The sequence below is a fragment of the Esox lucius genome, chromosome 16, assembly GCF_011004845.1.
Source record: "Esox lucius isolate fEsoLuc1 chromosome 16, fEsoLuc1.pri, whole genome shotgun sequence".
In the NCBI taxonomy this organism is placed as follows: Eukaryota; Metazoa; Chordata; class Actinopteri; order Esociformes; family Esocidae; genus Esox; species Esox lucius.
In genome coordinates, this window is record NC_047584.1 from 23,040,895 (window position 1) to 23,054,323 (window position 13,429).

Here is a 13,429-nt window from a genome sequence, read left to right on the forward strand (position 1 = left end):
AGGCGTGTCAAGGTGTTGTTGGGCATATTGTAACTGGGCTTTTTTGTGGCACTGGTGCAGTAAAGGGTTATTTCTGGCAACTCAACCATGTAGCTCATTTTTGTTCAAGTATCGTCGTACTGTGCTTCTTGAAGCAACCACACCGTCTTTTTCCAGAGCAGCCTGAATTTGTCCTGCCAATTCTTCTGGCAGTTTTGGATGAAATCTTTCTTGGTCTACCTGACCTTGGCTTGGTATCAAAACCCCCACATTTTCCACTTCTTAATAAGTGATTGAACAGTACTGACTGGCTTTTTTTAAGGCTTTGGATATCTTTTTATATCCTTTTTGATCTTTATAAAGTTCCATTACCTTGTTACGCTGGTCTTTTGACAGTTCTTTTCTGCTCCCCATGGCTCAGTATCTAGGCTGCTCAGTGCATCCACGTGGGAGCTAACAAACTCATTGACTATTTGACTATTGACACATACACTAATTGCAATTTAAAAAGCCACAGTTGTGGGAAATTCACCTTTCAATGCCATTTTCACCTGTGTGTGTCACCTTGTGTGTCTGTAACAAGGCCAAACATTCAAGGGTATTAACCAGGGCCATTTGGGTGATTTCTGTTAACATTATGATTTTAAAAGGAGCTGAACAACTATGTGATAATAAATGGCTTCATATAATCACTTTTCTTAAATAAAATAGTTTTTTTGCATGATCAGTCATATTTTCAAAATCAATGCCAGAATTTCACAATTTCTGCCAGGGTATGCAAACTTATGAGCACAACTGTATATAAAATCACTATACGGTCTTGTGTTTGCAACCACTTAAATTTAAATGAGTTCTTTTATGAGTTGTTCCAGTTTACAAAAGCTGTCCCCTCTGCCCTTGATTTAACTGGAGGGGACAAGTGAAGAAATTTTCTCACTTGCAGGGTTGATATCACCCTCAATTCAATGCAAACTGTCATCACATGTCTCATGCCTGTTGTTGCAAAGTGTAAAATGTATTAAACAGACTCAAACCTAATTGGCCAGACTGTGCGTGATGTGCACAGATAGCTAACTTGCTATAAAGTTCACAAACTAACTCCAAACATTAGTTTCCCTTGTTCAGGCAGCTACACTGGCAAGTACACTCGAGTTGGGCTCGGGTTGTCTACTTTGAGACTTAAGTCCAGGGATGGAAAATTCATCATTGGTTTTGATACCTTAAATGGTTAGTGATGATCCAATCACTGATTACTGTGTTGTTGTACAACAGCCCTTATTTGGATGTCCCAAAAATGACGTTGAGGAGTCACCAGGCAAGTCCAGTCTTATTTGGATGTCCCAAAAATGACGTTGAGGAGTCACCAGGCAAGTCTAGATGACTAGGCAAAGGAATTCCTGCATGCCTACAAAAACTGCACCCACAGCAAGAAAAGCTTGTACTTCTTTATTTTGGGTCAGTATGTTGAGTCAACCTAAAAGGGGATTCTTCCAAACACTTTGGAAGATTACTAAAGTGGAAATCCGCATTTGCTACTTGAAATACATGCAGTTAGAGAGCCAGTGAATGTGGAGTAGATTTGAGAGAGCTGAGCATTTTTTTTGTTTAATTAAATGTGTATAAATAAATATTTTTCGTGTCTATTGGGGATATATTATGCAATGGGCAGTTGGAAAAATCGGATAATGGGCAGGGGAAAAAAACAGTAATAGATGTGATGGAATTAAATAAATGTGTACTCGAGAAATAATTAGCATAGTGCATAGTGGTCGTGAAGGATTACACATACTACTGCACATTCCATCAAGTCAAAGCTGTCCTTTCCTGGACTGTGCAATGTAAACATCACCTCAAACATCACCCTGAAATTTCACTTTACATAGTGAAACCCCATTGTACTTGCAAGTGCACTCGCACAAGCCAGGGAGAGTGATGATCAGACTTAGTTAACTCGCTACAAAGGCTAGCTACAAAAGCTAGCTACGCACCTCACGAGGAGACTGACCAGTGAATGTTTTGCTAAAACCAGCCCTTATACTCAAGCAGTATTGGCCAGGCACCTCCACTCCCCATATCCTCCTTATCCACCAACTCTGGACGTGAGTGCAGTGCAACTGTTGTGCTTCTCTGCTAAGAGCTGTTATAGCCTGGAAGCATTATCCAGTTAAGAAATGGATGCTAAACAGGGCAAGTTCTGGGCACAATTGACATAAGTGGTCACTTAGGGCCCACCGACCGCTAAGGGGCCCCCAACTACTAAGCAGCCCATGGCCACTAGGGGAGAAGGAGCCCCAATTCAAATTTTGCTTAGGGCCCCCGAGAGGCTGGAGCCGGCACTGTATGCAATTATTTGTACATGAGAATTGTTTCACCTAAACTTCATTTGTAAACCGGTGTATACTAACTGGCAGGAAAATAGAAGTAAATTAATGAAAAGGGATGGATTACATAGGTTAAGTGTAGCTGGCGTTCTGGTGGGATACTGCTGCTGTTTCATGCTGCCCAGCACATATGAAACAAAATGCGCCATTGAAACAAAGTGATTGTCGCTTTGCATGCATCTCTTAAACCATCACCGCTGCATTAAAGTTGGCTTGCAAAACACTCAGGTTGGACCAAAAAACATCAGGGGCTTAAGCCCAGGTCTGGTGACGTCGCTGCAAACCAATCATACTGAAAAAGACAGCAGTGTCTCCTCTTAAATTACCTGCTGTAAACCTGAACCTCATTTTGATTGGGATTGTGGAAGTTTGTCTGAGACATGGTAACATCCCCTTGATAAGGTGAGACCACATTTTGAGAACCATGTGTTTTTGAAGGAACTTAGGAACCATGTTTTTTTCATGTAGATGTTTTTGAGGAAGAAGAGATTGTAGGTTATAAAAGTTATGTTTGTAGACATGTTGGAAATGAGGTGTTTGTGTGTTAAACATCTTTGAACAGCATATAGCGGATTGTTGGATGAATAGTTGGAAAGTATAGAGAAACTTTACATTTAAGTACTGGGTTTGCAGTAAGTTCAAATCATAATTAGAGAACTCTGTATAACTGTATTGAATAAGGGACTGATGATGCATTCAGGGAATGTATATTAATCTCTGGCCTGCACTCCACTTCAGTAGGTGGCAGTAATGCACCTGTGAAGTCGGTTGCCAACAAAAAAAGTAAATTACCTTTTTAAGCAAAATGAAATGTCTCCATTGTCTCAACATGTACACATGTTCATGACAGGCCTACAATACCAACATACACCTAGCTAATTTGATGTAGAATGTAATCATCAGGCTATTTCTATGTAATGATTACTACTGTAGCTACCCAAACCCATTCAGTATTGCAATACCAATCTATAGTAGGGTACATCGGTCTCTGTACAATGCTCAAACTTCACACGGGACCTTTCTGTGTTTGCAGTTAATGAGCTTTTCTGGTGTTACGGTTGGTGAAATAATGTAGGGTGCTTCAAAAAATCCCTTGTGGTTGAATTTTTGTTTGTAACCCTCTATGAATGGAACTACCAATAACATTTATATTTTTAGATGGACATTTACACCAGCCTTATTGAATTCCTTTGCAGTGCTCTCTCTAGAATTTAGATTAGATTCAACTTCATTGCCATTGAACAAATACAAGTACAGTACAACGAAATGCAGTTAGCATCTAACCAGAAGCACAAAAAGAAGACAGCGGAACATTTACAAGTGAAACAAGTATAATGTACGTTTCAATTGGGATGTATAGATGTGCAAGGAAGGCAAATCAAAGTACAAATGAGAATTCTAAATGTGCAATGAAAGCAAATTGAAGGTGCAAGGTAGCATGTGCAACAGAAATGGAAGGATGGCAGCAATGAGGTTCCTGGGTCGCAGAGCAGGGTCAGCAGGGTTACACCAGCTGGAAAGAAACTGTTTCTGAGCCTGTTGGTGACGGAACAAAGATCTGTACCGCCTGTCTGATGGTAGGAGTGCCAACAGTTTGTGGCATGGATGTGAAGGGTCCCTAATGATGCCACACGCCCTATAAAGACACCACTTGCGCTGGAGGTCTACGATGGCAGGAAGCTGGGCACCAGTGATGTGCTGGGCAGTTCTCACCACCCAATGCATGGCCTTCCGGTCGGCCCTGGAGCAACCACCAAACCACACTATGGCACAGTTAGTCAGAATGCTTTCGATTGTGCAGCAGTAAAAGTTCACAAGGATCTTGGTGGACAGGCAGGCTTTCTTCAGCCTCCTCAAGAAGTACAGGCGCTACTGCACCTTTTTGCCCAGGGCTGAGTTGATGTGGGTCTAGGAGAGGTCTTCTGAGATGTGGACACCCAGGAATTGAAGCTGGGCATAAGCTCCACGCCAGTGCCATCGATATGAACTGGGGCGTTACTGTAGCCTTTAGACTTCCTGTAATCCACAATGAGCCAGGTTGTTGTCAGCACACCATGCCGCCAGGCACTTGACCTCTTCCCTATAGGCTGACTCGTCACTGTCACTAATTAGGCCTACCACCGTTCTGTTGTCTGTGAACTTGACAATGGTGTTGGAACTGTGTACAGGAACTCAGTTGTGGGTGAAGAGGGAGTACAGGAGGGAGCTCAGCATGCAGCCTTGTGGAACACCCGTGTTCAGGATCAGGATGGAGGAGGTGAAGTTGTCTAACCTGACAGACTGGGGTCAGTTGGTTAGGTATACCAGAGTCCAGTTGCAGAGAGAGGGGCTGATCCCCAGGTCATGGAGTTTGTTTACCAGCCTAAAGGGGATGACCGTGTTGAATGTTGCACTAAGGTCTATGAACAGCATTCTCACAATGATGTTGATTTTGTCCTGGTGGGTCAGGGCAGAGTGTAATGCTGTGGAAATGGCATCCTCTGTAGACCTGTTCGATCAGTAGGCAAACTGGTAGGGATCCAATGATCAATCAATCAATAAAATGTATTTATAAAGCATGTATTTTTACATAAGCTGTTGTCAAAGTGCTTTTACAAATTACCCAGCCTGAAAACCCTAGGAGCAAGCAACAACAGTGTTGAAGCATAGTGGCTAGAAAAAACTCCCTAGGAGGGAATTTAGGAAGAAACCTAGAGAAGAACAAAGCTTGGAGGGGTGACCAGTCCTCTTCTGGCTGTGCCGAGTAAACATTTTAAGAATACAAGTTGAACAGGGTCTAACAGGCAGGACAGGACCCAACAGGCATGAAAGGGCCCAACAGTCAGGAAGTCAATCCACCCACATTGCCAAGCATCAACCAAAGGGTGTTGGGGGGAGGCAGGACTTAAGGTAGTCACAGACCAGTCTTTCGATGCACTTCAAAGTCAAGTCAATGTCAAAGTATTTTATTTATCAAATGCACCGAATAACACAGCATCATTCAGAAGAATGAAATTGACATGGCACATGGCAACTACGCAGTAATAATAAAAAATATACATAAATATACATAATGTAAACTAGCATAAATTTTAAAGAGTGTAGAATGGGATGGGTAGAATGAACAAAATGGGTAGAAGTATTGCATATTATAAATATAAGTGTAAATAAATGCCTATGAATGGTACATTAAAAGATTCTAATGTACACTGACTGTACATAGGAAGACATCAAAGTATTTGGAATGTTCATGTGATCAATATGATCATAGATCAGTGTTGCTGGTCAAGAAGCTTCATGGCTGAGGAAAAAACTGGTAGTCTGGAAGTGCGTGCCCTGATGCTCCGGTAGCGTCTAACCAGACAGCCACAGTGTGAACGGACCATAGCCTGGGTGGCTGTAGTTTTTGATGATGTTCCATGCTTTTGTTAGGCATTGTTTGCGGTAGATGCCTTGCACGGAAGCGAGATGGCAGCCAATGACATGCTCCGCAGACTTCACCACCCTCTGGAGGGCCTTGCGGTCGACAGCGGAGAGGATGCTCTAAATGTTGCACCTGTAGTAGTTGGTGAGAGTTTTTGCAGACATGCCAAACTTCGTAAGTCTCCTCAGGATCTTTGGGCAGTTTTCCTGCAGTCTGCTTGCCTTGACCCGATGAGGTCATCTTTGATGAACACACCTAGAAACTTGAAGTCGGAGATTCTCTCCACTTTAGCTCCATCAATGTGTATGGGGGCATGACAGCCCTCTGCCACTTCCTGAAGGCCATGATCATCTCCTTAGTCTTACAGACGTTGAGAGAGAGGTTGTTGTCCTGGCACCATGTAGCCAGGTTCTTTACCTCCTCTCTGTAAGCAGTCTCACTGTTATTGGAGATGAGACCCAGGATGGCTGTGCTGTCTGTAAACTTAAGGATGACATTGGAGCTGTGTGTGGCCACGCAGTCATGCGTGACCAGGCAGTACAGGAGGGGACTGAGTATGCAGTCCTGGAGGGCTCTGGTGCTCAGAGTCAGTGCAGGGATGGTGAGGTTGCCCATTCTCACCACCTGGGGTCTGCCCGTAAGGAGGTCCAGGATCCAATTGCCCAGGGACCTGAGCTTAGGAACAAGCTTAGTGGGCACAATAGTGTTGAATGCAGAGCTGTAGTCCAGGAACAGCATCCGTTACGCATGTGTTGACCCTTTTTCCAGGTGGTAGAGGGTGGAGTGTCGTCAAGGTGATGGCATTTTTTACATGCATTTTTCTGGATTTTTGTTGTTGTTATTCTGTCTCTCACTGTTCAAATAAACCTACCATTAAAATGATAGACTTGTCATTTCTTTGTCAGTGGGCAAACCTACAAAATCAGCAGGGGATCAAATGGATTTTTCCCTCACTGTAGACGTGAAAACCTCCACTAGCTGGTCGGCGCAGCCCCTGAGAACACGGCCTGACATACCATTAAAAGCTTTACTCATTTGGAAATAGGTTTCATTCAAATCATTACGGAGCACAGCGCAAAAAACGAGAGTGATTTCGGACAGCTCAACACCGCTCAGCCATAGTCCGTACATACACTTTCATACTAGTACCGTGGAAAAAAGACATGTCTTTCAAAGTGCCTTTCTCTACCAACTGAGATTGTAATGAAACTACCCTAACTATCTGAACTAGAACAGCCATCTCACTGGGTAAAATAAATCCAACCCACTAAGAGATTGGATTTATTTAGAAAATGTTATTCATCTCTGTGTAGCAATGAAGTTAACCTTTAAACATACTTTTACTTTCTTGCACTTCTTTTTAAGAATTAAATCAGTCAGAAAGAGAAAATACTACAAAAAACTTAAATTACTTAAGAGTTTATTCAAAGAAAAAAGACCTTCAGGAAAACACAGGACTTCCTGTCATACACAGAAAGGACATAAGTTAGAGTAGCATGACAGAAACACAGGAGAAAAACACCCAAGGCTGAATGACATCCAAGCCTGCAGGGAACGGACTATACGTCACTATAATGTCCCCACAACGCTGGGACAACATCATGGGATTATCTGAAAAATGTAATCTTTGTGTTGTGAGTGGGTTATTTGAAGAGAAGAGGCATAATTTAGATTTACTGACAAAAATAACATTGAATACAAAACTAAAAGCAAAACAGATTTTCAAATAAAAGATAAATATCATGATGCACATTAGTGTAACAAAACACAGCCTCTGTAAACATTGCAATTTTCTTGACCTAACATGAGCGTTATAATATTCAACCACTGCAGAGTACAGAAACGTACAGAAACAACGGAAACTATTGTTAAGCTTCTTAACTAAGCCTAAAACTTATACAATGCTTCAAGTGAGATCTTAAAAATTTATTTCAACATAGTGGTTTTGTAAAAGTGTCTACACTTTCAATGTTGCCTTCTTGGCACTTTTTTAAAATCAGCAATTGCCTTTTCTGATTGCAAAGAAATGTTCAGTTTTCCATTAATAACAATATCAACAATTGTAATCTTATGGAAGTCACTTATGCCACTCATCAAGGCCTGGACGCAACCAAAAAGACAATGGGTCAACATTGGGGGGCTTCTCAACACATAATACATTGGGGTCTGCTTTTTAAACGAGTTTATTTTGCCATATACAAGAATCAGTGGCTCATGTAACAATTCTGTGACTTACAATTTGCAGTTTCTTTCCCGCAGCTCTGCACACAGCATTGTCTGACTGTAAAGGCAGAGACACCCAACTTAACCTAACATGTAGTCTGACAGTCGGATAAAGAGTCTGTCTACTTGGCTGAAATAGCCTGGAACATTCTCTACCACTGAAAAACAGATAGTGATCCATCGAAGTAGGAAAATCCCCCAAAAAAGAAAAACTGTTGTTATTGTTGATGTTGTTATTTGTTTTTGTTTGTCACCTAAGTCATGGAAGGTCAGACACATTCTTGTGGGAGAGCAGCGGCAGAGGATATTGCAGTTGATCAAATAGTCATCTTCACATATTTGTACAGACTATACGTTTATACAGTGGACAAAAAAAAAGTTTGGGCCCAAAACGGCCTTCCGTCAACACCTTCAGACAAGAGCTGTAGAATCAGAGGTCACAGGTCACCCGTGATCTGGGTCCTGGTGACCAGACTACTGCATACTGACTTGAAAAAAACTGATGCATTGTGTTGCCTTCCATTGATTAACAAGCTGACACATTACATGAGAAAGACAAGAAATACCGGGCTTGACACGTCTTCGCTGAGCCTGGTAATGCTGTTTGCATGTAAACACTAGTCTAAGCCCTGTTGGTGAATTAGGTTGATTAGGCTACTGTGAGCATATTGGCCTTACATGAAACTACTGTAGCTAAGCAAAATCTCAACTCAAAGCTGGTCTTTGTCCAGCTGATGCACTTCAAAACATGGAGTTTTGAAAACAGACAGTCACAACTCTGAGAAAGCATTAGCAATAGCAAAAGAAAATCAACATATTTCATAGAGGCTCCATTGTTTAGCATTCACTTGAAATTAAACATCATATTGATTATGTGACAAGGAACACAAACAAAACTATCATGCCTTTGACCACCACACAGTATATTTCTTTCTACATTCTTGACACTTAGTGCATTGCATTCATGAAAAGATACAAATGAAAAACAAAAGGCTGAGATATCAAAACTACAATAAAACACCAGCGTTTCCCTCCCGTTCACTGACTCTACCTCCACGGAGTTTTGCCTACCATGAATAACCTGTCTGCTACAAAAACTTACGTTGACACCCATTTGCCTTGTGGCCCCTTATCGACCACACACATACTTGACTTTCACCTGAACCTTCTCCACCATTCACCTTTATTATATCTGTCTATTCACATAAGGACCAGGTCCTCCAATCTGGACTTTTGATGGTCCGCTCAATTACAGGATCATGTTTGACAGAGGAATCGACTAACATGACCACTGAAACTATAGATGAGGATAAATGAACTTTTATTATACATAGATTCTGTTTGTTTCTTCTTCCTAACCCATTCCCTCCCTCGTACTCCTACAGCATTTCAATGTGTTTCAGGTTGGAATAAAATCAAGCCAACTGGACACTATGTGCATATGTGATTTTTAAAACAAGGTCAAAGGAATATGAACTCCTCACAGTCACACTTTTTAGGAAATCATAATAATAAAAATACAATTCAGAAGTCCAACACGTTAAAATCCTTTTCACTCCATTCCTTGTCCATAGAAATATGTTAGCGGTCTTAACTCTGTCAACCCTAACTTCAGCGGAGTCCTTTCTGACACTACCAGGTTTACGGGAAAATATGTCTAGGGCCCCCAGATCAGCCATTGTCATGGCAACACAGAGTCCAGAACCAATAGGCTCATTTGCTCTGATCCTTTGCTCCCGCCTTTTCCCTGACTCCCCCCCCATCCCCCGGCCCCATGCAGTCAGCAATCATTGAGCCAAACAGAAAGACATTTACATATACTACTGTAGCATTAACAGTGTATGTTCCGCCTCCTGCCCCTCCCTCGCTAATGAAAGTGGTGGTGGGAAGGGGGCTCCTGAAATACGAGCAGAAGATGCGGAGACTAGTTAGTAATAGACTTCAAGCCCATAGCAGTCAGGAACTAGGAACAACACACAGGTCACACACCGTCAGGGAAACGACCTTGCACAGACGTGTGTCCACGATCGGTTGAGCACCAAAGTGGGGCAGAGTGCACCCCAACCCCCCCCCCCCTTTCACATTTTATTTTTGTTTTCTTAATCAATTGACACATTTACTTGTTTACAGTTCGCATATCAGATATTCACGGCAGGTTGACGGCACCTGGATGCCATGTGTAGCCTCAATATAGCATGATGCTTCGGGTCGAAAGGTCGTAGGTGGTTGGCTTTTGTCCGTTGGCATCACTGAACGTCGGATTTCAAATGAAGTTGGTCAGTTTCCAGAGTAGATGGGTCATGGTCTTTCTACCAGCTAAGCAGGGAGGTGCGCCCAAGGGTCATAAAGTACACCTGGCTGGCTCCCCCAGACCGCACCGAGGCAAAGAACACCTGCGGACGAGAACACACGCACACACACACACACACAGTCAATAACAAAACCAATCAGTGACATTCCATCAGTGATACATAAAGGTTAGGCTTATACAAAAACATGCATGTAGTTATTCTGATTCTGAGACACTTTAATTTCAGATATGTAAAGAAACTGTAAGGTCATCTAAGTGTCAGTTAAATAACAAACATGTTTTAATGATACAGAAACAGATATTGGAACATCAACTATCATCAAACAAGTTCCTTTTTCTAATGTACTTAAGGTCAACATTACATAATGACTGTGAATATTTCCCATCACTGAGGTTCATTGAAATTCACAGCAGTCCCAGTAAATCAGATAAAATGAGGAAACACCAGTGCCCTCCATATGTATTAGGACAGTAAAGTCAAAATGTATATTTTGCAGAAACAAAATTCACCTGAAAATACAATTAAAAGATGATTGAGGCCAAAGTACAGACACTCATCTTTTATTTTTCTCCATTTCAACACAAATATTTTTCCAACTAAGAATAACATCGCTTCCAGAGATCCACCCACCCATTTTATGACAGCAGACATTCAACTTAAAGCAGATGTAAGTATAAAAGATAGTATTTAGCAGCAAATCCCTAGCATGCAATAACAGCATTGATTCTGCGACCCACTGACATCACCAAACTCTTGGTATCATCCTTTGAGATGCTTTGTCAAACTTTTAGAAATTTACAGCAATGTGCAACAACGCAGAAAATCAGACAGGGGGCAAATACTTCTTTGTTGAGCTCCTAACTAGTGCATGTAACGGAAACTAGTGCATGTGAGGTACAATAATTTGTTAACAAGGTATACATTGCAAAGATAATAAACGTATTATTTAGCTTCTATTATAGATACAGTCTTTTGCAAGTATTTTTTTTACTTTCCATCATAAATAAAAGTAGGAGTAAAATCATTATCATACCCCAGTTACCCATAATATTGCAAGTTTGAAATGATTGGTTTTGATGACATGAGGCATATATCAGCACATACATAATATATTGCAGTGGCTCCCAACTCCGGTCCTTGAGTACCCCCAACAACACACATTTTTGTTGTAGCCCTGGACAAGCACACCCAATTCAACTCAACGAGAGCCTGATAATTAGTTGACAAGTTGAATCAGCTGTGCCTGGCTGGGGCTACAATGAACATTTGTACTGTTGGGGGGGACTTGAGGACCGTGGTTGGGAACCACTGATATAGTGCATATCTTATCGAGACCTGTTTTGGCTCAGCAACGCCTCTTTTACAAACAGTGGCCAAACATCTCATAATGCATTTTTAATGTGCAGGGGGTATTTTAATTGTATAGCTTCCTTCACGTTAGCCTAAATACCATGGGAAAACAGTGTTAGGATAATTGCTAAACTCAATGAAGTGGGTCCTGAGTTACTGCAGGGCTCCTTGCTACACATGACGATTCAACACATTACGACACTAACAGGGGGAAAACCTCTGACAGGGACGGCGTCATTCATGCAAAGCTTTCAACCTGAGGACAGTACCGCCAACAGTGTGAACCTGAGTATTGTGTGTCCAGGGGTCTCACCTTGTCGTTCCTCTCACAGAGGAACTTGAGTCTCTGGGCTCTCTTGTGCATGAAGACCCCGTCCAGGTGTCCAGTCTCCACAGACCTGATCTCTATGGCCTTCTCCCCCCAGCCCATTATCTGGTTGGATCGGATGTAGGCTGTGATGAAACAGAAGAAGAGCAGAGTGAGTGGGATGGTAATTACGGAGTGTGAGTGTGCGTGTGAGTGTGCATGTGAGTGTGACTGTGCGTGTGACTGTGCGTGTGCGTGTGACTGTGCGTGTGCGTCCGAGGGAGGAAGAGAGAAACAGAATGTTGCAATTCTGGCGGATCCCTATCTGAGTGTGAATTACACTGAGGCATTGGTTTAACACAAATAATTCCAGCATCTGAACAGAAATGGTACAAAACGCACCCACAATACATGCGTTCCCAGACTAAATACCAGAAATGACTTTGTTGAATGATTCATTTCTACTAACTTGACAGTCATGACTAATTTGACAATCTGATCACATCCTTTCTGCTTTGGGGACCGGCCTGCATCCAGACTAAGATTTCTGGCTAAAACGGCTAACCTTCATGTGTCCTCTTACCTACAGAGGTGGGCATCTCTCCCCACTGCAGCACCACATCTTTGGTGATGCGTCCATAGGTGTTGACATAAACGCCCTCGTCCTCGTAGCACACCAGCAGCTCAATCCCGTCTGTGTTGGGAAGGATGATGATGGCGTGGGACTGGATACTGGTCTGAATCTAACGAGGGGGAAGAGAGAATAAGGAAGTTAGCCCTGAAAGGGGAGTAGGATGGGACGGGAATGATGGGGCAGAGGTTGCACTGAACGTGTTTCTTACATGCGTGGGTAGGTAGATGTCGTAGACGGCCCCTGAGTCCACATCCACGGCATGGAATCCATTACTGGAGCCGTAGATGACCTTCAACCTCTGACCCTCCTCCACTGTCAGGTCAACCAGCAAGGGCTTGTGTACCAGGTCCCCAAACGACTGCAAGGGAGCAACCAGGTGGAAAAGGTTATTCAAAAACAGTACAGCGTAGCGGTTCTGTCCCCTCAACAGAGAACCTCCAGGATCAGGGAGATCAGGGAGAATGAATATAATATAATTAGGGAATAAGGCAGGAGGGGGTGTTGTACTGTATAAGGCCAATATACTATGAATAAGAACTGTTCTTAGGCACTAAGCATAGTCATAAATAAACAATTACTGCCGAGATAATTAACTTCAAACAACTTCTCACAACCTTCCTCAGTTCTATGGCTTAACTTTTTCTATGAGGTCTACAGAGGACTTCAATGCTTGGTTTTTCCTCCGACAAGCACTTTGAAGTATGGGATCGCCTAATATGCTGTTGGTTCTCCCTGTGCCGCCAAAAGAGCTGACCTGCTGAGGCAAGGACACTACAAGACCCCTGAAGGTGTCCTGTGGTATCTGGACATTGGCAGCAGATCCTGTAAGTTGCCATTTGG

At 42.5% G+C, this 13,429-nt stretch overlaps 1 protein-coding gene across 1 annotated transcript in view; it reads right to left on the minus strand.

Annotated features, from left to right (window-relative positions):
- Nucleotides 1–7,166: 7,166 nt before the first annotated feature.
- The window catches only part of LOC105016331 (mitogen-activated protein kinase kinase kinase kinase 4), a 63,758-nt gene continuing 57,495 nt past the window's right edge, over nt 7,167–13,429 (minus strand). Inside the window, 4 exon segments of the mRNA XM_034297636.1 lie at nt 7,167–10,379; nt 11,962–12,101; nt 12,539–12,698; nt 12,798–12,947. Of these exon segments, the coding sequence (XP_034153527.1) occupies nt 10,296–10,379; nt 11,962–12,101; nt 12,539–12,698; nt 12,798–12,947 (534 nt within the window). The 3' untranslated portion in view covers nt 7,167–10,295.